Raw genomic sequence first — 26,093 nt, 5'->3', positions numbered from 1 at the left:
GTCACAAGGTCGAGTTCCCGGCAGTTCTGCTCAAATCACACATGACTTATATGCAGAACGCCATCCAATTATCTGCTCCAGCTGCAAGTCTTCAAGGCCGCACGTGAGCCCCTGCCACAGGTGTTCCACATGACGCTAATAAGGGTGAGGACTCTTCAGCCAGCACTTTCTCCACAGACAAATCAGCCCTCATGCCACCTGGAGAGCAAAGAAAAGAAAAGAACACCAACACAACCAGCCACGCCCCCCCAACACACAACACTCTAACCTTAGTGACATGAATTTGGGGTTCCACAGGGGTCCATCTTAGGCCACCTGCTTTTCTAAACGTAGCGGGCCACGGCCTCAACTTTATCTAAAGTCTGGGTCTTTTAGTGAAGCTTAGGGCTAGTAGCCGGCGATCACCTTAGTATTTCTTGTTTTTCTTGTTGCCTAATGCTGACAATTATAGAGTATTTGTTGTCTTTCTGATGCTTGATTCTGTTTTTTCTCTGAGGTGCAGCTCCATCCAGAGATGGGTGTGGTGTCTTCTTCTGCAACCCTATCATCCTGTGCACTGGCAAAATTTCCTGTACCGTAATTTCCAGAGTATAAGCCACTACTTTTTTCCACATGCTTTGAACACTGCATTTTTTTTTTTTTTTACAATGGTGCGGCTACTTTATGGATTTTTACAGGCTTTTTCATAAGTCGAAATATGTCAACTGATTTCCTGAAAGCTGCACTCCTCATGCGGTGTAAATTCACACACAGGTCTTACCCCTTCAGTTTAGTGAAGAAAAGTCCCTCTCTGGCACTTTGCGCCACTGTTGCGCCGTCAGATCAGCGGAGCGGAGCGGAGTCCCCCCCCCCCCTTCCAGACTGGTTCTCTGTCTTGGCGCAACAAGTCAAAAAAAACTCACAGCGCCTCATTAACATCTCATTTACCACAGACTCCATCCAATCCTGGCTACAAGTGATGAAACTTAGAAAAAGTTGAAATGACTCAGTTCTCCGTGTGGAGCAAAGACAACGTGTGGGCACTGCACAATGTGTCTGTCAATATTTATGTGCAACACTTCAGGGAAAAAAGCATTTTAGGTACATATTTAATTAAAAGTTAAAAACTTTCTAACATCTTTCTGTGTAAATATCTCATGTTACAACATGGAGACCCGCGGCTTATAGACAAGTGTGGCTTATTTATGTACAATTTATTTATTTATTTATTTTTAATTGGGGTGGGTTTGGCTAATATTTGGGTGCGCTGTATAGTCCGGAAAGTATGGTATATTCATTTTGTAAACTGTTGTGTCGGTAGCATGGCCCAAGCAGAAGGTCACCCCTTTAAGTCTGGTCTGCTTGAGGTTTCTTCCTCAAATCATCAGAAGGAGTTTTTCCTTACCACTGTTGCCTGTGTGTTGGCTCTGGGGGTTGGTGAGGTTAGACTTTACTTGTGTTAAGTGCCTTGAGACAACTTTGTTATGATTTGGCACTATATAAATGAAATTAAAATGAAAGTAATTTTACCACGAAAAATAGAAGCTCAAAAATATTTTGTTTCAGCACCAAATGCGAATTGTACCAAGAACTAGTTCATCATAAAACTCATTCAACATGAAGAACAAACATCTCCCATTGTTAAGAAAAACAATATGCAGCAGCTTCACGAAAATCAGAATGATCATCAGAAAACTGTCATGTCACGTGATCTGTGATTGACAGGTTTAATCACCATCTGAAGATACGGAGAAAAATGACTTTTTTCCTTAACTACAAACTTCACACGTGTTCTGACTCTGTCTCTGGATGCATTTTTGTGTTTCTAGGAGGTGAGAACAGAAGTTAGAATGAGTCAGCAGGTGTGTCTGCTCCCAGAATCCCTTGCTGCCTGTGATTTGTTTAGCAAACGTGCGTCTGCTTCACTTTGACTGGAAAATGAAGGCAGGGATTGTGGATTTGACTTCCCATCGTCCTCAGCGGCCGGATTACTGAACTGTCAGGGTCTTACAGACTAAAAGGATTACTTTACTATTAGATTACACATGGATGTGATTTGTACATACAAACCAGTTTGTTTTTGTCGATTTGTTAGCGACAAGATTTTGTGGTGTAAAACCAGAGAGCTTAAAAAGAGAACTCAACCGAGTGCAACAAACGACTGAACTTAGCTCCACAAGACAAAAATAGACCAAAGAAAAATCCTTCTCACAGTGTTGTGAGGGGTGCAGATGTGTGAGTTTTACAATGTAACTGCTGTTAAATTAGTCTGAAAAATAACTTTCTTTTTAGATAAAAATTTTAATGACTTCACACTTTAAGGATCTGTGGGAATCCTTTTTGATCTGGTTCATCAAAGTTCAATGTTTATTCTCATCATTTGACATTTTAAAGTCAAGAATTAAAATGTTTTATTTATTTTAGTTATTGTGTTAAGTTGGATGGGATGAAAAATAATCTATTCACTAGTCATAATTTATAAGGAACAAGCCCAAATGTTAATTTTAATAATAATTAAAAATAACTCCATTGATGGCTGCATTTTTATTTTGTGATCTATCTATCCCCTGTTTGCCCATCAGACAGCCCAGGACCAAGCATCAGCCCACCCCCTTTTCGTAGAAAGTTGGTTAAATACCCACCTGAAATTAAATAAAATTACATAGAATACATTTAATGAATGAGGAAAGGACAAAAAATGGACACAATGAGGTGATTTATTTGTAATATATTCTTTTATTTGTGATGAAATTGTCATTTTACTGAAACTGGCATTCCGACATACCCCCTCTTTGGGCAGAAGTGTGAAGAGCCCCAGGCCCTCTGATAGGACAGCGGGATATACATACAGTGGCTTACAAAAATATTCAGCCCCTTGGTATTTCACTCATTTTAATTTGTTCATGGCATTTCAAATACAAAAATTAAATCAGGCTTCTCAATATAAAAATTTCTAAAATTATCTTCCTTAGACTCAAACTGAAAGTAAATTTCTACAACTTAATATAAATTAATTAAAAATATAAAAGCCAAGATGATGGGTTGCATAAGTAATCAGCCCCTTTGGCACAATACCAGTAAATAATCAGTTTAATTGCCAATTTTCTTCAGACAAGTCAGGGGATGGATACATGAACATTTCCAAGTCACTGAATATGTCTTGAACTTTATTTACATCAGTTATGAAGAAATACAAACAGTATAGCATTCTATGGTAAATCTGTGTGGAGGAGACAGTTCTCAAAAACTGAGTGACTGTGCAAGAAGGAGAAGAGTGAGGAAAGCCACCAAGACAACCTGGACGAAATTACAGGCTTCTGTTGCTGTGACTGGAGAAATTGTGCATAGTGCATGGTTTGTATTTTGTATCACCAGTTATACAGCTTCAAGAGGAAGTGGTACAGAGGAGGATTTTCTTTCACCAAAACATTAAATCTAGGCTTGCATCTCAGATGTACCTTCTGGCAAATTGTAGCTGAACTTTCAGGTCTTCTTTTTAGTAAAACCCTCCTCTGTACCACTTCCTCCTGAAGCTGTATAACTGGTGATACAAAATGCAAAACATGCACAGTGCACAATTTCTCCAATCACAGCCACAGAAACCTGTAGCTTCTTCTGGGTTGTCTGAGTGTCTTGTGGCTTTCCTCACTTCTTCTCCTTCTTGCACAGTCACTCAGTTTTGAGAACTGTCTCTCTCCACCAGATTTACCATACAGTGGCATATTGTTTGTATTTCTTCATAACTAATGTAAATAAAGTTCAAGACATAAGTGACTTGGAAATGTTCATGTATCCATCCCTGACTTGTCTGAATAAAACTGGCAATTAAACTAATCTGTATTATACCAAAGGAGCTGATTACTTATGCAACCCGTCATATTGGCTTTTATATTTTTAATGAATTTATATCAAGTAGTAGAAATTTACTTTCAGTTTGAGTTTGAGAATTCTTGTATTGAATGCTATATATATATATATATATATATATATATATATATATATATATATATATATATATATACACACACACACAGTACTAGCTACACAGAAAATATTTTATTGCACTGTGGCTGAAAGATGGAAACATTTCTTACTCACTTGTCCTCTATGACATCTGAACAAGACGATATGATGATGCAGCCCACCGACGAAGCCATGATGGCCTGAATCGACGACACCAGACTGAGACACAAAGTTCAACAATAACCTCAGAAAATACAAAGCAAAAATATTTATTGATGCTCAGAAAACACTGAAAATAAACAAAAGCTGGTGACTGTCAACTCTGTCCCATGAGTGAATTAAAGGACTTCATAATAAAATTTGAAAGGTTTTGAAAGGTGGTTGGCTCTCACTGCGGTATGTATCACTTTCCTGTTCCGGAGCACAGCGGTGTTTTTCTGTATCTTTTAGCTGTTTAATCTGCGCAGTTAGATTGATCTAGTTATCTAGATTACGATTTGTTTCCCAGTGTAAGCTTTACGTGCCTTAACTAAAGCACTCCTTCTGCTGAATCACCTCTCAATTATTTACACATTATTCACTTTGCGGTGTTTTTAGGAATCCGCTAGCTTTAGCGTAGCTACTAGCTCTTAGCCGATTTAGCATGGCGGCTTCTCCTGTCTCTCCCGCACTTTTCTGCTCTGGGTGTGAATGTTTAGTTATTCCTCGGCCTCCTTTAGCAGTAACGGTACTTGTAATAAGTGTAGCTTATTCGTAGCTTTGGAGGCCAGGTTGGGCGAATTGGAGACTCGGCTCCGCACCGTGGAAAATTCTACAGCTAGCCAGGCCCCTGTAGTCGGTGCGGACCAAGGTAGCTTAGCCGCCGTTAGTTCCCCCCTGCAGATCCCGAGCAGCCGGGAAAGCAGGCTGACTGGGTGACTGTGAGGAGGAAGCGTAGCCCTAAACAGAAGCCCCGTGTACACCGCCAACCCGTTCACATCTCTAACCGTTTTTCCCCACTCGACGACACACCCGCCGAGGATCAAACTCTGGTTATTGGCGACTCTGTTTTGAGAAATGTGAAGTTAGCGACACCAGCAACCATAGTCAATTGTCTTCCGGGGGCCAGAGCAGGCGACATTGAAGGAAATTTGAAACTGCTGGCTAAGGCTAAGCGTAAATTTGGGTAAGATTGTAATTCACGTCGGCAGTAATGACACCCGGTTACGCCAATCGGAGGTCACTAAAATTAACATTAAATCGGTGTGTAACTTTGCAAAAACAATGTCGGACTCTGTAGTTTTCTCTGGGCCCCTCCCCAATCGGACCGGGAGTGACATGTTTAGCCGCATGTTCTCCTTGAATTGCTGGCTGTCTGAGTGGTGTCCAAAAAATGAGGTGGGCTTCATAGATAATTGGCAATGCTTCTGGGGAAAACCTGGTCTTGTTAGGAGAGACGGCATCCATCCCACTTTGGATGGAGCAGCTCTCATTTCTAGAAATCTGGCCAATTTTCTTAAATCCTCCAAACCGTGACTATCCAGGGTTGGGACCAGGAAGCAGAGTTGTAGTCTTACACACCTCTCTGCAGCTTCTCTCCCCCTGCCATCCCCTCATTACCCCATCCCCGTAGAGACGGTGCCTGCTCCCAGACTACCAATAACCAGCAAAAATCTATTTAAGCATAAAAATTCAAAAAGAAAAAATAATATAGCACCTTCAACTGCACCACAGACTAAAACAGTTAAATCAATCAATCAATCAATTTTTTTATACAGCGCCAAATCACAACAAACAGTTGCCCCAAGGCGCTTTATATTGTAAGGCAAGGCCATACAATAATTATGTAAACCCCAACGGTCAAACGACCCCCTGTGAGCAAGCACTTGGCTACAGTGGGAAGGAAAAACTCCCCTTTTAACAGGAAGAAACCTCCAGCAGAACCAGGCTCAGGGAGGGGCAGTCTTCTGCTGGGACTGGTTGGGGCTGAGGGAGAGAACCAGGAAAAAGACATGCTGTGGAGGGGAGCAGAGATCGATCACTAATGATTAAATGCAGAGTGGTGCATACAGAGCAAAAAGAGAAAGAAACAGTGCATCATGGGAACCCCCCAGCAGTCTACGTCTATAGCAGCATAACTAAGGGATGATTCAGGGTCACCTGATCCAGCCCTAACTATAAGCTTTAGCAAAAAGTAAAGTTTTAAGCCTAATCTTAAAAGTAGAGAGGGTGTCTGTCTCCCTGATCTGAATTGGGAGCTGGTTCCACAGGAGAGGAGCCTGAAAGCTGAAGGCTCTGCCTCCATTCTACTCTTACAAACCCTAGGAACTACAAGTAAGCCTGCAGTCTGAGAGCGAAGAGCTCTATTGGGGTGATATGGTACTACGAGGTCCCTAAGATAAGATGGGACCTGATTATTCAAAACCTTATAAGTAAGAAGAAGAATTTTAAATTCTATTCTAGAATTACCAGGAAGCCAATGAAGAGAGGCCAATATGGGTGAGATATGCTCTCTCCTTCTAGTCCCTGTCAGTACTCTAGCTGCAGCATTTTGAATTAACTGAAGGCTTTTTAGGGAACTTTTAGGACAACCTGATAATAATGAATTACAATAGTCCAGCCTAGAGGAAATAAATGCATGAATTAGTTTTTCAGCATCACTCTGAGACAAGACCTTTCTGATTTTAGAGATATTGCGTAAATGCAAAAAAGCAGTCCTACATATTTGTTTAATATGCGCTTTGAATGACATATCCTGATCAAAAATGACTCCAAGATTTCTCACAGTATTACTAGAGGTCAGGGTAATGCCATCCAGAGTAAGGATCTGGTTAGACACCATGTTTCTAAGATTTGTGGGGCCAAGTACAATAACTTCAGTTTATCTGAGTTTAAAAGCAGGAAATTAGAGGTCATCCATGTCTTTATGTCTGTAAGACAATCCTACAGTTTAGCTAATTGGTGTGTGTCCTCTGGCTTCATGGATAGATAAAGCTGGGTATCATCTGCGTAACAATGAAAATTTAAGCAATACCGTCTAATAATACTGCCTAAGGGAAGCATGTATAAAGTGAATAAATTGGTCCTAGCACAGAACCTTGTGGAACTCCATAATAACTTTAGTCTGTGAAGAAGATTCCCCATTTACATGAACAATTGTAATCTATTAGACAAATATGATTCAAACCACCGCAGCGCAGTGCCTTTAATACCTATGGCATGCTCTAATCTCTGTAATAAAATTTTATGGTCAACAGTATCAAAAGCAGCACTGAGGTCTAACAGAACAAGCCCAGAGATGAGTCCACTGTCCGAGGCCATAAGAAGATCATTTGTAACCTTCACTAATGCTGTTTCTGTACTATGATGAATTCTAAAACCTGACTGAAACTCTTCAAATAGACCATTCCTCTGCAGATGATCAGTTAGCTGTTTTACAACTACCCTTTCAAGAATTTTTGAGAGAAAAGGAAGGTTGGAGATTGGCCTATAATTAGCTAAGATAGCTGGGTCAAGTGATGGCTTTTTAAGTAATGGTTTAATTACTGCCACCTTAAAAGCCTGTGGTACATAGCCAACTAACAAAGATAGATTGATCATATTTAAGATCGAAGCATTAAATAATGGTAGGGCTTCCTTGAGCAGCCTGGTAGGAATGGGGTCTAATAAACATGTTGATGGTTTTGGATGAAGTAACTAATGAAAATAACTCAGACAGAACAATCTGAGAGAAAGAGTCTAACCAAATACCGGCATCACTGAAAGCAGCCAAAGATAACGATACGTCTTTGGGATGGTTATGAGTAATTTTTTCTCTAATAGTTAAAATTTTGTTAGCAAAGAAAGTCATGAAGTCATTACTAGTTAAAGTTAATGGAATACTCAGCTCAATAGAGCTCTGACTCTTTGTCAGCCTGGCTACAGTGCTGAAAAGAAACCTGGGGTTGTTCTTATTTCTTCAATTAGTGATGAGTAGAAAGATGTCCTAGCTTTACGGAGGGCTTTTTTATAGAGCAACACTCTTTTTCCAGGCTAAGTGAAGATCTTCTAAATTAGTGAGACGCCATTTCCTCTCCAACTTACGGGTTATCTGCTTTAAGCTACGAGTTTGTGAGTTATACCACGGAGTCAGACACTTCTGATTAAAGCTCTCTTTTTCAGAGGAGCTACAGCATCCAAAGTTGTCTTCAATGAGGATGTAAAACTATTGACGAGATACTCTATCTCCCTTACAGAGTTTAGGTAGCTACTCTGCACTGTGTTGGTATATGGCATTAGAGAACATAAAGAAGGAATCATATCCTTAAACCTAGTTACAGCGCTTTCTGAAAGACTTCTAGTGTAATGAAACTTATTCCCCACTGCTGGGTAGTCCATCAGAGTAAATGTAAATGTTATTAAGAAATGATCAGACAGAAGGGAGTTTTCAGGGAATACTGTTAAGTCTTCTATTTCCATACCATAAGTCAGAACAAGATCTAAGATATGATTAAAGTGGTGGGTGGACTCATTTACTTTTTGAGCAAAGCCAATAGAGTCTAATAATAGATTAAATGCAGTGTTGAGGCTGTCATTCTCAGCATCTGTGTGGATGTTAAAATCGCCCACTATAATTATCTTATCTGAGCTAAGCACTAAGTCAGACAAAAGGTCTGAAAATTCACAGAGAAACTCACAGTAACGACCAGGTGGACGATAGATAATAACAAATAAAACTGGTTTTTGGGACTTCCAATTTGGATGGACAAGACTAAGAGACAAGCTTTCAAATGAATTAAAGCTCTGTCTGGGTTTTTGATTAATTAATAAGCTGGAATGGAAGATTGCTGCTAATCCACCGCCCCGGCCCGTGCTACGAGCATTCTGACAGTTAGTGTGACTCGGGGGTGTTGACTCATTTAAACTAACATATTCATCCTGCTGTAACCAGGTTTCTGTTAGGCAGAATAAATCAATATGTTGATCAATTATTATATCATTTACCAACAAACCAAACAAAAAATGAGGTGGGCTTCATAGATAATTGGCAAAGCTTCTGGGGAAAACCTGGTCTTGTTAGGAGAGACGGCATCCATCCCACTTTGGATGGAGCAGCTCTCATTTCTAGAAATCTGGCCAATTTTCTTAATCCTCCAAACCGTGACTATCCAGGGTTGGGACCAGGAAGCAGAGTTGTAGTCTTACACACCTCTCTGCAGCTTCTCTCCCCCTGCCATCCCCTCATTACCCCAACCCCGTAGAGACGGTGCCTGCTCCCAGACCACCAATAACCAGCAAAAATCTATTTAAGCATAAAAATTCAAAAGAAAAAATAATATAGCACCTTCAACTGCACCACAGACTAAAACAGTTAAATGTGGTCTATTAAACATTAGGTCTCTCTCTTCTAAGTCCCTGTTGGTAAATGATATAATAATTGATCAACATATTGATTTATTCTGCCTAACAGAAACCTGGTTACAGCAGGATGAATATGTTAGTTTAAATGAGTCAACACCCCCGAGTCACACTAACTGTCAGAATGCTCGTAGCACGGGCCGGGGCGGAGGATTAGCAGCAATCTTCCATTCCAGCTTATTAATTAATCAAAAACCCAGACAGAGCTTTAATTCATTTGAAAGCTTGTCTCTTAGTCTTGTCCATCCAAATTGGAAGTCCCAAAAACCAGTTTTATTTATTATTATCTATCGTCCACCTGGTCGTTACTGTGAGTTTCTCTGTGAATTTTCAGACCTTTTGTCTGACTTAGTGCTTAGCTCAGATAAGATAATTATAGTGGGCGATTTTAACATCCACACAGATGCTGAGAATGACAGCCTCAACACTGCATTTAATCTATTATTAGACTCTATTGGCTTTGCTCAAAAAGTAAATGAGTCCACCCACCACTTTAATCATATCTTAGATCTTGTTCTGACTTATGGTATGGAAATAGAAGACTTAACAGTATTCCCTGAAAACTCCCTTCTGTCTGATCATTTCTTAATAACATTTACATTTACTCTGATGGACTACCCAGCAGTGGGGAATAAGTTTCATTACACTAGAAGTCTTTCAGAAAGCGCTGTAACTAGGTTTAAGGATATGATTCCTTCTTTATGTTCTCTAATGCCATATACCAACACAGTGCAGAGTAGCTACCTAAACTCTGTAAGGGAGATAGAGTATCTCGTCAATAGTTTTACATCCTCATTGAAGACAACTTTGGATGCTGTAGCTCCTCTGAAAAAGAGAGCTTTAAATCAGAAGTGTCTGACTCCGTGGTATAACTCACAAACTCATAGCTTAAAGCAGATAACCCGTAAGTTGGAGAGGAAATGGCGTCTCACTAATTTAGAAGATCTTCACTTAGCCTGGAAAAAGAGTCTGTTGCTCTATAAAAAAGCCCTCCGTAAAGCTAGGACATCTTTCTACTCATCACTAATTGAAGAAAATAAGAACAACCCCAGGTTTCTTTTCAGCACTGTAGCCAGGCTGACAAAGAGTCAGAGCTCTATTGAGCTGAGTATTCCATTAACTTTAACTAGTAATGACTTCATGACTTTCTTTGCTAACAAAATTTTAACTATTAGAGAAAAAATTACTCATAACCATCCCAAAGACGTATCGTTATCTTTGGCTGCTTTCAGTGATGCCGGTATTTGGTTAGACTCTTTCTCTCCGATTGTTCTGTCTGAGTTACTTTCATTAGTTACTTCATCCAAACCATCAACATGTTTATTAGACCCCATTCCTACCAGGCTGCTCAAGGAAGCCCTACCATTATTTAATGCTTCGATCTTAAATATGATCAATCTATCTTTGTTAGTTGGCTATGTACCACAGGCTTTTAAGGTGGCAGTAATTAAACCATTACTTAAAAAGCCATCACTTGACCCAGCTATCTTAGCTAATTATAGGCCAATCTCCAACCTTCCTTTTCTCTCAAAAATTCTTGAAAGGGTAGTTGTAAAACAGCTAACTGATCATCTGCAGAGGAATGGTCTATTTGAAGAGTTTCAGTCAGGTTTTAGAATTCATCATAGTACAGAAACAGCATTAGTGAAGGTTACAAATGATCTTCTTATGGCCTCGGACAGTGGACTCATCTCTGTGCTTGTTCTGTTAGACCTCAGTGCTGCTTTTGATACTGTTGACTATAAAATTTTATTACAGAGATTAGACCATGCCATAGGTATTAAAGGCACTGCGCTGCGGTGGTTTGAATCATATTTGTCTAATAGATTACAATTTGTTCATGTAAATGGGGAATCTTCTTCACAGACTAAAGTTAATTATGGAGTTCCACAAGGTTCTGTGCTAGGACCAATTTTATTCACTTTATACATGCTTCCCTTAGGCAGTATTATTAGACGGTATTGCTTAAATTTTCATTGTTACGCAGATGATACCCAGCTTTATCTATCCATGAAGCCAGAGGACACACACCAATTAGCTAAACTGCAGGATTGTCTTACAGACATAAAGACATGGATGACCTCTAATTTCCTGCTTTTAAACTCAGATAAAACTGAAGTTATTGTACTTGGCCCCACAAATCTTAGAAACATGGTGTCTAACCAGATCCTTACTCTGGATGGCATTACCCTGACCTCTAGTAATACTGTGAGAAATCTTGGAGTCATTTTTGATCAGGATATGTCATTCAAAGCGCATATTAAACAAATATGTAGGACTGCTTTTTTGCATTTACGCAATATCTTTAAAATCAGAAAGGTCTTGTCTCAGAGTGATCTTGAAAAACTAATTCATGCATTTATTTCCTCTAGGCTGGACTATTGTAATTCATTATTATCAGGTTGTCCTAAAAGTTCCCTAAAAAGCCTTCAGTTAATTCAAAATGCTGCAGCTAGAGTACTGACGGGGACTAGAAGGAGAGAGCATATCTCACCCATATTGGCCTCTCTTCATTGGCTTCCTGTTAATTCTAGAATAGAATTTAAAATTCTTCTTCTTACTTATAAGGTTTTGAATAATCAGGTCCCATCTTATCTTAGGGACCTCGTAGTACCATATCACCCCAATAGAGCGCTTCGCTCTCAGACTGCAGGCTTACTTTTAGTTCCTAGGGTTTGTAAGAGTAGAATGGGAGGCAGAGCCTTCAGCTTTCAGGCTCCTCTCCTGTGGAACCAGCTCCCAATTCAGATCAGGGAGACAGACACCCTCTCTACTTTTAAGATTAGGCTTAAAACTTTCCTTTTTGCTAAAGCTTATAGTTAGGGCTGGATCAGGTGACCCTGAACCATCCCTTAGTTATGCTGCTATAGACGTAGACTGCTGGGGGGTTCCCATGATGCACTGTTTCTTTCTCTTTTTGCTCTGTATGCACCACTCTGCATTTAATCATTAGTGATCGATCTCTGCTCCCCTCCACAGCATGTCTCTTTCCTGGTTCTCTCCCTCAGCCCCAACCAGTCCCAGCAGAAGACTGCCCCTCCCTGAGCCTGGTTCTGCTGGAGGTTTCTTCCTGTTAAAAGGGAGTTTTTCCTTCCCACTGTAGCCAAGTGCTTGCTCACAGGGGGTCGTTTTGACCGTTGGGGTTTTACATAATTATTGTATGGCCTTGCCTTACAATATAAAGCGCCTTGGGGCAACTGTTTGTTGTGATTTGGCGCTATATAAAAAAATTGATTGATTGATTAATAGACTGAACAATTAGACCAGAACAAAAGGATATCATCTACATATAGTGATATTTTAAGCCTCACCTTTCACTGTGTCCCTTAAATAGCTACATCACTGTGAATGTTTGCCACTAGCAGCTCCATCATTAAAGAAAAAAGTCCGAATTGGCACCTTTGCTGTGTTATGAACTTGTTCTAAATGGTTCTGGAGGAATGGTCTCATCACACCTGTCAAAAAAAAAAAAAAAAAGCCCTGAAGGGGTAACCACCTGCCACCCCTAAAAAAAAAAATGTCCAAGTCACACTGAAGTACAAATTTCAGCTATTTTTTAAATACATTATCAGTTCTTTAACTTGGGATTTTGTGCATTGTTTGAGTGGACTTTCATTATTGACATTTTATTAAGAGTTTATTTTGTTTAGTGCTTTGGTTCATGGGAAAGCCTTGTATAAGTAGTATTAGCAGTAGTAATGAATGCACAGCTTTTTTGGAATATGATGCAGCAGATTGGTGTATAGTCGCAATACCTCTCAAACTCATAATAATAAATGCAACTTCTACCCCGGAAAATATGGTATAGGAATGAGTACAGTGAGTGATGCTCATGTTAGATTTTTTTTTCCTTAGAGAAATTTTAAATCCAAACAACCCACAAGTCATTTAGAATGATGGCAGCACCCCTGTTGCCCTTTAGTTTGATTTTTCATTGCTCGCTGCTTTAACGATTCAAAGATTTAAGTTGTTTCAGGACAGTTGGTTTATAATCCTCACGAGTGTACGTGTTCTTACCGTGTGGACACGATAGCCGCGTCACCTTCGGCCCATCCCAACATTTGTTTCAGAGTCTGCTTGGAGACTATGAAGAGTCCAAGAAAGAAGATGGAACCAGCAGCCACCAGGGCCCACATGGCTTCTGGTTTCCTTGCAGCCTGTGGATCTACTGTGAGTTTTAATAAATGAGGGCAGGTTGCAGGGAGCTTAGAGAGGAGGCACGAGTGGGCGGAGCCTCCTGCAGCCACCTGTCAGTGGAGGGGTGTGTCACATCATGCTCTGTGGAGTCATACCAGGAGCTTAAAAAGAGAAACCACCCAGTTGCACCAAACAGAGTGTAAACTAGACAAGGCCTGATTAGAGTACATCCAGGTGCATCTAAAAAAATATTAAAATATCATGGAAAAAGTTCAATATTTGTCAGGCATTTTAGAGTGAAAATTTTAAATATTCTAGCTTCAGTTCACAGAGGCTGAAATGTTTCTATTATTTTTGATTATTATGGACTACAGCTGCCCCCCCCCCAAAAAAAATAGAAAGTGCATAACTCAAAATATTGGAATATTTCAGAAGATCAGTTTTAAAGAAGGATTTATAATACAGAAATGTGTAATTCTGAAAAATATGCTCATTTATGCACCCAGTACTTGGTTGTGGCTCCTTTAGAGTGAATACCTACATCAGTGCGATGTGGCGTGGAGGCGATCAGCCTGTGGCACTGCTGAGGTGTTCTGGAAGTCCATAAGCTTCATGTACAAAGGCTTGCATGGATTTCCTCCCAAAACATGGCATACACAAAAAAAAAAAAAAAAATCAGATGTATCAAACTTTGCGTATGCATGGATCCAAGCACGTTCCTTTTGTAAATCCCAGTCCATGTGGAATTGAGGGCAACCTTTGTACATGAGGCCCCTGGTTGCTCTGATAGCAGCCTTCAGCTCATCTACATTGATGGTTGTAGTGTCTCTTATGTTTGTCTTGACAATACTCCTTAAAGAATCTATGAGGGAATGTCTGTGGGATCAACCAAGTACCGTTTCACATTTGAATGCATTACTCTGCGCCCTGCCCGGCCGCGTGCGCTGCTATGTCAATAATGGCGCTGTCAGCTGAGAGCGAGAAAAGTCACGTACCGACGACGATGCCAAAATGGCTTAGCAAACCATGTACTAGTAGTTTTAGCACTGTAGCCAGATGCCAGGACCTGCTGGAAGAGGAAATCTGCATCTCCCTAAAGCTTGTCAGCAGATGGAAGCATGAAGTGCTCTAAAACCTCCTGGTTGAGGGCTGTTGACTTTGAACTTGATAAAACAGTGTCCCAAACCATCACGGACTGTGGAAGCGTCACACTGAACTTCAAGCACCTTGGATTTTGTGTCTCTCCACTCCTCCTCCAGACTCTGGGACCTTGGTTTCTAGCTGAAATGTAAAATTTAATTTAGTCTGAAGAGGACTTCTGACCACTACTCACCAGTCCAGTTCTTTTTCTCCTTAGCACATGTAAGACGCTCATTGTACACTTGGAATGTGACACTTGCAGCCCATTTCTTGGACAAATCTGTGCGTGTTGGCTCTTGATATACTGATTCCAACCTCAGTCCGCTCCTTGTGAAGCTCCATGAAGTTCTTGAATCAGATTTGCTTGACAATCTTCTCAAGGATGTGGCCATCCGTGTTGCTTGTGCATCTTTTCCGACCACACTTTTTTCCTTCAATCAACTTAGAGGAGGTGATGGTCTAGTGGTTAAGCATTTGACTTGAGACCAGAGGATCCTCTGTTCAAATCCCAGCCTGACCAGAAAAATCACTAAGGGCCCTTGGGCAAGGTCCTTAATCCCCTAGTTGCTCCCGGTGTGTAGTGGGTGCCTTGTATGGCAGCAGCCTCACACTGGGGTGAATGTGAGGCATTGTTTGTAAAGCACTTTGAGCGTCTGATGCAGATGTTAAAGCACTAAATAAATGCAGTCCATTTAACTTTACATGAATATCCTTTGATCCAGAACTCTGAACAGCCAGAGCGTTCAACAACCTTCTGCGGCTTAACCTTCTGGAAAGTGTCCGAGTGTCTTCTGGACAACTGTCACTTCAGCTGTCTTCCCCATGATTATGGTGTGTGTACTGACAAAGATTCAGAGATTAAAAAGATACTTAAAAGGGTATTCATACAGCATTCTAATCCAATTAGATTTTTTCCGCAAATCTGATTGATTCATTGTATGAGATTTCAGACTGTATAATATCGGGGTAACTGTGACAAAATATTTGACCATTTCATATCTGAATGCATTACTCCGAGCCCTGACTGGCCGTGTGCGCTACTACGCAGATGTCAATAATGGCGCTGTCAGCTGAGAGCGAGAGAAAGTCGCGTGCCAATGACGATGCCAAAATGGGTGAATTTAAGCTGCCATACGAAAGTATCGATGTGGATTCTGATACAGAATTACTGTTTCACATTTGATGGATTACGCCGCACCCTGACCGCTGTTGGAGTGATGCTGCCTCAACTCGAAGGCAAGTCTCGCCGACTAAATTATCTACAGAAAAATAAACCGTGCAAACGATGGAATTGGATTAGAATGGGAATAACCCCCTTGTGTCTGATGATTTATAGACGTTCATGCTGGATTACGGTTGCAAATATCCATTTTACTGGCTCCGCTAACGCATCGCCAGTAAAACTCCTTTTAACCATCCCCATTAAAGCACAATTTGTGACCATATAACCTGCATGAACTTCCGCATATCAGACACAACAGGGTTAGTCCCCAATTGTGGCTTGAAATAAAATATTCTAATATTTTGAGATATGCATTTTATTTATTTATTTTTTTTATTTTTTGGGGGGGGAGCTGTAGGCTGTAATTATCAAAGTTAAAATAAACAAATGATTGAAACATTTTAGTTTCTATGCAGTGAAACTAGAATATGTAGAAATTTCACTGTCTGAAATAAAGATCTTTAATTTTTTTCAGGAAAATCTATTTTTGAGACGTACTGTAGGCGAGCCAAGAGCTGTGGCAACACAATAAAAATGCTGCCGGCCTACAGTGAATTAACAGCAAACCAGCCATTTAAAGCAAGCAACCGCATTATTCCACCCAGAAACACTGGAAGTATAAACGGAATTTGTTAATTTACCTTTTTCTTCCAAAATATGAACCTAAAAGTGAAAGCGCATCAAATTTGTGTTGCATCACTGTCCCCAGACATCATCAGTCCAACCATTTGTGTTTAGACAAACAACGCCAACAACTTATGACAAAAATTTATGTTTATGGCCGCTGTACAATTTTATGAGATGCGGTCATTTGTGTGAATAAATACATAAATAAAATCAGACGTAAAAAGGACGAAATACTCAAAGTCGCAAACAAGCAAACCTGGAATCCAATTTGTAAACATTTAATGAAAAAAAAGTTTACATTTACAGTTTGTCTGACAGTGCTAAAGTGGCTGACTGCAGCTCTCTGCTACTCACAAAGATACTGTCTAAAGATACGAAGACTTTTCAAAAACCAAATTCATACCAAACCATGACTTCTGTGTACCGTGACCAGCCCCAGTGCAAAAATAAATAAATAAATAAAAACAGAAGCTTAAAGACCTTTTACAACTACATCATGAAGTTAATGGAGAAACAATTTGGCTACAATGTGCCAGTTTAATATCTGATTTTTTGGGGGCAGGGATCAGTTTGACAATTTTTTTAAAAATTTAAATTAAGGTCTTTTAAATCACTCCAGTTTGATTCCAAATTTGGATACGTAATTGATTAGGAATAAGAGTCATCAATTCCCAGCTGTTAATTGTGGATTTATGGTTCAGTAACCTGCTGAAAACATACTTTCATGTTCACTAAAGAACAGACTGATGACAACGGCACGAATATTATCCAGTGTCCACTTATTTATTCATCATTCACTACTTAAAACATTTTTAAGAAATTCAAGTATTTGTTGGGAACAAGTCAAAAAAACAAAACTTTTGCTAAAACAAAGACAAGAAAACAGTTTCATATTTATAATAAAACATCAACTTTCTTTTCATAGAAGAAAACAAGTCTAATCTCTAAATGACAGTCCATCCATCTGCCGTTTATTGGCAAAAACAAACAAAACGTGAAGAACAAGAGCTGAAGGTTCCTAAACATCAGCTAACATCTGAGGAGTGCAGGAGCAAATACGAGCAGTTTACTTTAAAAACTGACCCTAACCTGAAACATGTCTATGAACACAACAACAAGAAAACTATCTACAGAATCCAGAAATCAGCCATTCACTCAGTTACTCAACTGTCACTCCTTCAACACACACACTAACGCTTTCATAATTCTGCTGGTAAACCCTTTCATTCTTCTCCCGCTTCATTTCTGGTGGAAACCAAAACCAAACTAAAAATACACAACAAACAAAAACCCAGAGGACAGATAATTCAACAGCAAAAAGTTAAAGGATTTTCCTTAAACTCCCATCATTCAAATGTTTATATATAAAACAAACAAAGAATTAATCAAAGCAGCCTGAAAAATCAACGACATAAAAAGGATGAGTGAAAACTGCAAAAAATCAAAGGTGTAATTGCTTGAAAATGTTGTAGGACAATAAAGAAGCAACTTTTCCACATGGAACAGAATTTTATGAGAAAAACATGTAAGTGTCAAATGATGAAAAAGTGGAATTATTAAAGTAAATCTAAAGCTTTCAGGTGGGAGGGGCATTTTGTGAGAAAGCTGTAAAATCATTGACAATATTGTCATATTAAGATTAAAAAAAATGGCAGAATCACAGAGCTGTAAATTTACTCAAATACTTTTTAATGAAAATTTAAGAAAGTTTCACTGTCAAATAAAGAAACTCAGAAAAAAGTGCAGTGGTATGATAAATGAACAACATGCCAATATTCTTTTGACAAAAATACATAAAAAAAAAAAAAAGATAATGCTGCAAATGTAGGAGGCAACTGTGTACCATTATCAGGCAGGGGTATATATATATATATATATATATATATATATATATATATATATATATAGCAGAAAAATTGTTGATATGAGGAGAAACGCCCTCTCACAACTCCCTGCATGTGCCACCAGTGACTACATGCTCACTTCCATAATGCACTTTGTTTTTGATGCTATACTGTTTTTTCTGTTTCCTGTTTCTTCAGCTTGGTAAAACTTTGTAATAAAACCTTGTAACTGTTAGAATGACCTACGCAGTGGGTCACCCCTCTGAGTCTGGTCTGCTTGAGGTTTCTTCCTCAATACCATCAAAGGGAGTTTTTCCTTATTACCGTCATCTGTTCAGGGGGTCTTGTAAGGTTAGACCTTAGTCGTCTAAAGCGCCTTGAGGCAGCTTTGTTGTGATTTGGTGCTGTGTAAATAAATAAACTGAAGTGAACTGAAAAACAAGAGATGAAAAGAAGTGGGAAAACAATAAAAGTTCTGATTAACAAGAAGGGTATTTAGGTGAGCTAACAGCAGTGTGTAACATAGCTATTCTCAAACATACTACAAACCTTCAGTAATTTACAACTATTTTTCCAGAGCAGGACTTCATTCTCAAAATCTCAGTTTTCTTAAAAAAAAAAAAAAAAAAAAACAGATAAATGATAAATCTTTCAATATCTGCTCACAAAGATGGTTTGTCCTCACTGGTTGTTTGTGGTCACGCACATTAATATGCTGACTAAGCTTTAACACAAGTAAATACCAAATGTAGCAATTTGTGAGAACAGTTTCTGCCATATGAAAAAACTATACATCTTTATTTTAAACATAACTCATGGTTATGTTGTTCAGGAGCTCAAGCTCTTTCATTGCCTTCATTATGACATGGTTTTGCTGTTGGTTTGTACACGTCAAAGGTTTCATATTTATGAGTCGTTATTCAAAATGGGATTTTTTTTTCCAAAGCCCAGAGACGTTCAACTGCCCAATATGTGGACAAATAATTAATAATAACAACGATAATAATAAGAAAAATGAGTCATGCAGCAGAACGTATTTCCAACCTCGATGGCTCAAAACCAAACTGTGGAAGCAAAAAAATCCCAGTTTTCAGCTCCATGGAATCATTTCTCTTTTCAAAAAAAAAAAACAAAAAAAAACTCTGACCTGAAAAAAGCTGTGATTAATGTAATTACTGAAAAATAACTTACACTTTAATAAAACCCAACAATCATCTCAAACATACGTGGGAACAAACCCATTCACGGTTCTTCTCTAAAATACACAGCATTTGAGAAACAGCGCACAAAGACAACAACAAAACAAAACTGTTGTTTTACAACCTGCTGAATTTCAAGAGTGAATGTGGACATATCCAGTTTAAAAAAAAAAAAAAAAAGTAAAATTTTTTCCATTTTGCATTTCAGTGATTGCGAGGTGTTGCCATTAGATGCAAATGTGCACACGTGACATTATCCACATCCTGCCATCGCTCCAATCATCCTTTGTAGTTATTCACCAACATTCACACAATAAGATGAAAAAAAAAAAAGAAAAAAAAAAGAAAAAGATGGCACTCTGTGTATTACCTTCCTGAACTGCAGGGGGCAGCACTGAGAAGAAACGACACCTAACTGAACAGTACCATAAGTTCTGTTCAGACTCACAAACCTAGTTTGGAATGGTTAAAGCATTTGAAAAAACTACACTGGTTCTGAACTCAAACGGCTGTTTGATGTGGAAATGGTGATCATTTTACTTCTGTTCACACTTTCATTGGTGAATGGTGGTATCACAGTTCTACGACAAATGGCAGCTGCCTCAACATATATTTAACGTGAATAAACTTGAAATGAGCTGAAACGGTTTCACTCAGTTGTTCAAGAGCATTAAAACTAGACTGGTTTTGGGCCTTTTTAAATTCCAAAAAGTCAGAACAGGCTTAAGCTGGTGTTTAAACTTCTTTAATCTAATTAGCTATCTTCTTTTTTGTTTTTCTGGACAAAGAGTGCCAAGTTCCAGGAAAGTGTGATGGATAACTTAACCATTCCCTGACATTTTCTAAACTAAACAATCAATAAGGAAATTAACTGTTTGTTACAGCCCCACAACAAAAACAAACAAATAATGAAAAACACTTCCTAAAGTGAATTAAATTAAATAACTACATGTTCTCAGCCACGTTGATAAGCTCAACCATTGCACAGCATTCAAACCTAAATCTTCTCAGAGGGATAATAAATATACACATGCAGATTTACAGAAAGCGTGTCTGCTCTCAGATACTCGCTGTGACGGCTCCAAAAACCCACTACGCACTGTGACCGAGACCGCGATCGTTCATCTTACCAACAGGTTGAACAGCTACGGCTTGATACCCTTTTACCTGTTTGTCAACACATCATCAGTAACGGTGCACCATTTGATAGTTTTGTATAACTTCTACAGCGGAACAGAAAGCCCAACACTCTTCGATCGACAAAACGTGAACAAACTAGCAATGAAGTGCTTACATCTGCCAAGGCCAAAAAGAGACTCATTTTCAAATGAGTTTTGCAGCCTTCTTGCTCAATCCCTTTTTGCAAATCCAACCCAAGACAAGTTTTCCGTTCGTTTGTCTCAATCTTCCTCGCAGTTTTCCAAGAATCCTTTTATTAGTACAACTCATGTTTTCATTATTATTTAGTAATCATCATCAGCATCATCTGACCTCAGAAACATGAAGTCACCTTTCACGATGCAGCTCATGGTCTGGTGCTGCCAGATCAAATTGTACCAAGTCCTGGCCCTTGAAACTGTTTGAGATCCCACAAACAACAGTACTGAAGATGGACTCAAAAGTCCTACTTTGAATTTACACTGGATCTGAATTTGCTGTCAGATTTATTCATTTATTTTTGGTTGGATGAAAGAGGCAGAGCCATAACATGTATATCAATTTCATATTGTAAACTAATAAAATTTTACTAGCCAAAGCTTCATCTCCAAATTGACATTAATATTGAGAAAATATTAGAGCTGAAACAGTTAATTAACTGATGAAAAACAATTACAAACTTACTTATGAAGAAAAACGTGTTCCAGCTATTTTAATTCTGGTTAATATATTTGGGTTTTGGACAACCAAGTAATAAATTAACAGTCCTATTTATTAAACAAAAAGAAAAAAAAAAGTGTTTTATCAACCTGCAGCATGTTGAGCCGTGTGTCACCGCAACAACAAACAGGACACCTGAGCCTCAATCTGAACTACAACTCTTACACTGACTGACACCCCCCGAAAAAAAGCAGCATTTTACCAAAAACATCCATGAACCAAAAGTTATCAGTGCTGTGAGACGAGGAAGGACTGCGAGGTAACAGTCAGTGAATCTGAAGGAATGAAGTTTCAGTATAAGAAGGTTTCAGTTTATGGATGTGCACGTATCCCATGTGCATGGCGACGTCCACGTCCTTCACGTCTGCCTTCGAAAGGGCGTGAGGTCATGTGACTACCACCGACACTTAAAACAAGACGCTCGTTAAACAACACACAACATGTTAAAAAAAATACTTCATACAGCTAAAGTATCGCCGCCATCACTTCTCATCTCTTCTTGTCAATGTGGAGTTTGTAAGACGTGGGCAAGAAGGTTAAAGTTCAGCAAGAGGGCAAAAAGGAAAAAATATATATAAAATTTCTAAAAATAAATAAACATGAGGAAATCTGAAGGGAATACACCTGGTGTTGAAAACAAATTAGATTAAAAAGAAACAAGCCAATTTTTTTTAATCTTCAGAAAATGTTTATCAATTTAAACAGTCACCAGCACTTATAAAAAATAAAAAAAAACAAAGCTGCTGGGAGTAATGTGCTGCCCGGCTTCAGACAGTTCCGTGTCTCTTTGTATCCCTGATGATTTATTTCCCAGCATTCTCTAATCGCAGGCTTTTATTCTGAAGAGAAGGTAAGGTGGTTTAACACTGATGCAGGATTTGACCCTCGTCATGGTGGTGGTTTGGGTGCGTGTGTACATTGGGGGGGGGGTGGGGGTGTGTGTGTGTGTGTGTGAAGCCAAACCTGTAAACCTGCCAGTGGTGAAAATCTGCTACATATATTAAATTGCATTATTTGTACTAATCGCCGCTGAGCGACAAAAACACAGTGAGAGATGTATTCAAATGCAAACACAAAAACAAAGCTAACCCTGATGGTGTTCAGTGTGAATAATGTTCTACAAATTGATGGTTGATGTTGGCGTGACTGTTACTGAGGAACACACAGTTTTCTATTAATCCATATTGCACAGGGCTGGAATGAATTCAACAATCAATGAAGCAATCATTCTAACAATTAAAAAAAAAAATAAAAAAAAATCACAATTTCTTAAAATCTCCACGAAGACACAGAAAATCCAATCTAGTACCAAGTTCAGTTTTCATACATACTGTGCCTCAAGAACTTCAGTGGCATCTCATTTTTTGATTCAGCACCAAAAAAAAGGCCCAGAGCGACCGCCGCTTGGGTCTTCATAAAGTGTATTATTCTGTGATTCTGGGAGCTCATAATATGTGGAGATTTGAACTCTTGTGGGTGAAAACAAAAGAAGGAGGAAAAAAAAGTAACAGGTGGTAGGTTGTGTGTCATTTCCCAGCTGCATCTTGCCAGAAAAACAAAAAAGAGACCCAAAACCTTCAGGATCTTTTGAAGCCACAGCCAATCATGTCATCTGGGCAGACAGAGGGCTGCTCATCTCTCCTCTTTCCTGGACACCTTGGATGAGTGCCACGCCGTGGACCTGAGGACACACACAGAGGACAATGTGACCTGGATTGAAGGAGCAAGTTCACAGTCCAGCACAAATCATTCTACTGCTTAAAAGTGCACCACAATAACAATTTTACAATTAATGGGGTCATTCCGTGTGAAATCATCAGGTGCCTCCCGGGTCACTGACTCGGATACTCATGATTTTTGTTTTGTTTTTTTTTCCAAGTACCTACATATATCTGATGAACACATGCAAAATATCTCTGCTTAATTCCAAGTACCGTATTTTTCGGACTATAAGTCACACTTTTTTACATGTTTTGGCCGGGGGTGCGACCTATACCGGTAGATTCTCAATTCGTTTACCATAATAAAACAATTTTACGTGACAGAGTAGCTCTATGTTTTAAAATGGCCACCAGAAACGGAAATGCAATGCATCACAGGCACTGTAGTATGGCGACCGCCCTATAGGTCACGCTGGTTGCGATAACCAATCAGAAAACAGAACACTGGACACGTCTTCCTCACCTCACCCAGACAATGATTGTGAAACAGCGTGTGAAGCAGACAAACACAGTGCTTGCTGTTATTCTGGGAGGGCAAACAAAACAGCTTCAACCCTTGGATATCAGTGTGAGCAGAGTGTTTAAGCTGACGTTGAGAGCTGCGTGGGAGAAGTGGGTGAGCGACGGTGGAAGATTAGCGTCTGCACTTGGAAGGAGCTGGCGTCGACAGCACGGGGAGGTCATGAGCTGCGCAGGTAGGTGCTGCACGAACATTGGCAGCTGACACCTGGTGTGTACTATGGTCCACAGCAGGTAATATGTTAGAAAAGAACCGTTCAGCGATGGTTCGGCTCACAATGTGGTCCGCAAAATACAGCTCACAAGAGGCTTGTGTGACTGTTCCTGCGACTTCTGACTACCATAGAAAAATAAAAATTTCAACATTACTGATAACTTAAGACAACGGAGAAGGCCCGAAAAAATGTCACCAAAAAGAAAATCATACTCTGCAGATTACAAGTTGCGACTGGTGAAATACGCATCCGAAAACGGTAGCCGTCACAATATTATCATCTGAACTTTTCATGTTAACATACCTGTATGTCCATGCGACTTATAGTCCAGTGCGACTTATTTATGGTTTATTTTTCTTTATAATGGATAAAGTGGCTGGTGCGACTTATACTCCGGTGCAACTTATAGTCTGGAAAATACAGTAGTTTTTTTTTTTAAGATATAATTTTTTTTTAATCAGGGTACCCACAATTCTATTTTTCCACTTGTGAATGCATTCTGAGCTTTTTTCATTTTTAAAAAGGCATTATCTCAGCTAAAAATGCAGATATAAAACTCAAATTTGGAATACACCCTATTTGGGCACCCCAGATACAGCAGTAAATTTCAAAAATGGGATACGGAGCTAATTTTTCATTCTGTAGCATCACAAAAATGGCAAGTTTGTCCATTCTCGCAAAAAAATTATAAAATTTCAAAGAACTGTACTAAAGAAGGGATTCAAAGGATAATCTTCATATTGTAGAATACACATCTGGGGTACTAGCTATATGTGTGTAAAACATTGTGGTCATACAGTGGGGAAAATAAGTATTTGACCCCCTGTCAGTTTTGCAGGTTTTCCCACCTACAAACAATGGAGAGGTCTAATTTTGATCATAGGTACACTTGAACTGTGAGAAACAGAATCAAAAAAAAAAAAAAAAAAAAAATCACATTGTATGATTTTTAAATAATTAATTTGCATTTTATTGTAGAAAATAAGTATTTGACCCCCTAACAACAAGCAAGAATTCTGGCTCTCACAGACCTGTTAATTTTTCATTAAGAAGCCCTCTTATTCTGCACTCTTTACCTGTATTAATTGCACCTGTTTGAACTTGTTACCTGTATAAAAGACACCTGTTCACACACTCAATCAATCACATTCTAACCTGTCCACCATAGCCAAGACCAAAGAACTGTCTAAGGACAGCAGGGACAAAACTGTAGACCTGCACAAGGCTGGGATGGACTACAGGACAACAGGCAAGTAGCTTGGTAGAAGACAACAACTGTTATGATTATTTATTAGAAAGTGGAAGAAACACAAGTTGACTGTCAATCTCCCTCGGTCTGGGATTTCATGCAAGATCTCACTTCATGGGTTAAGGATGATTCTAGAGACAGCTCAGAACTACACAGGAGGACCTGGTCAATGACCTGAAGAGAGCTGGGACCACAGTCACAAAGATTACATTAGCAACACATGATGCTGCCATGGTTTAAAATCCTGCAGTGCAGCAAGGACCCCTGCTCAAGCCAGCACATGTCCAGGCCCGTTTTAAGTTCACCAGTGACCATCTGGATGATCCAGAGGAGGCATGGGAGAAGGTCATATGGTCAGATGAGACCAAAATAGAGCTTTTTGGCATCAACTCCACTTACCATGTTTAGAGGATGAGAACAACCCCAAGAAAACCATCCCAACTTTGAAGCATGGGGGTGGAAACATCATACTCTGGGGGTGCTCTTCTGCAAAGGGGACAGGATGACTGCACCGTACTGAAGCGAGGATGGATGGGGTCATGTATTGGGAGATTTTGGCAAACAACCCTAACCCTAACCCTCCTTCCCTCAGTAAGAGCATTGAAGATGGGTCATGGCTGGGTCTTTCAGCATGACAATGACCCCAAACACACAGCCAGGGCAACTAAGGAGGGGCTCTGTAAGAAGTATTTCAAGGTCCTGGAGTGGCCTGGCCAGTCTCCAGACCTGAACTCAATCAAAAATCTTTGGAGGGAGCTGAAACTCCAAACCTGAAAGATTTGGAGAAGATCTGTATGGAGGAGTGGACCAAAATCCCTGTTGCAGTGTGTGAAAACTTGGTCAAGAACTACAGGAAATGTCTGACCTCTGTAATGGCAAACAAATGTTTCTGTACTAGTTGTTAAGCTATGTTTTTCTAGGGGGTCAAATACTTAATTTATACAATAAAATGCAAATTAATTATTTAAAAAATCATACAATGTAATTACTGGATTTTTTTTTTTTAGATTCTGTCTCTCACAGT

The 26,093-nt window shown here is 39.3% G+C and overlaps 1 protein-coding gene and 1 long non-coding RNA gene across 2 annotated transcripts in view; one reads left to right on the top strand and one right to left on the bottom strand.

Moving 5' to 3' along the window:
* Positions 1-1,861: 1,861 nt before the first annotated feature.
* Positions 1,862-25,097, top strand: LOC117527561. Its single transcript, XR_004565561.1, has 3 exons — positions 1,862-1,872; positions 18,788-18,891; positions 25,086-25,097. It is a non-coding gene; the product is annotated as an uncharacterized LOC117527561 (long non-coding RNA).
* The window catches only part of nlk1 (nemo-like kinase, type 1), a 28,900-nt gene continuing 24,805 nt past the window's right edge, over positions 21,999-26,093 (bottom strand). The window contains exon 11 of the mRNA XM_034189961.1: positions 21,999-23,046. Coding sequence (XP_034045852.1) covers positions 22,998-23,046 — 49 coding nt within the window. The 3' untranslated portion in view covers positions 21,999-22,997. The remainder of the gene's footprint in view (positions 23,047-26,093) is intronic.

This window comes from Thalassophryne amazonica, chromosome 16 (assembly GCF_902500255.1).
Source record: "Thalassophryne amazonica chromosome 16, fThaAma1.1, whole genome shotgun sequence".
Taxonomy (NCBI): Eukaryota; Metazoa; Chordata; class Actinopteri; order Batrachoidiformes; family Batrachoididae; genus Thalassophryne; species Thalassophryne amazonica.
This window is presented reverse-complemented; position numbering and strand designations above follow the sequence as displayed.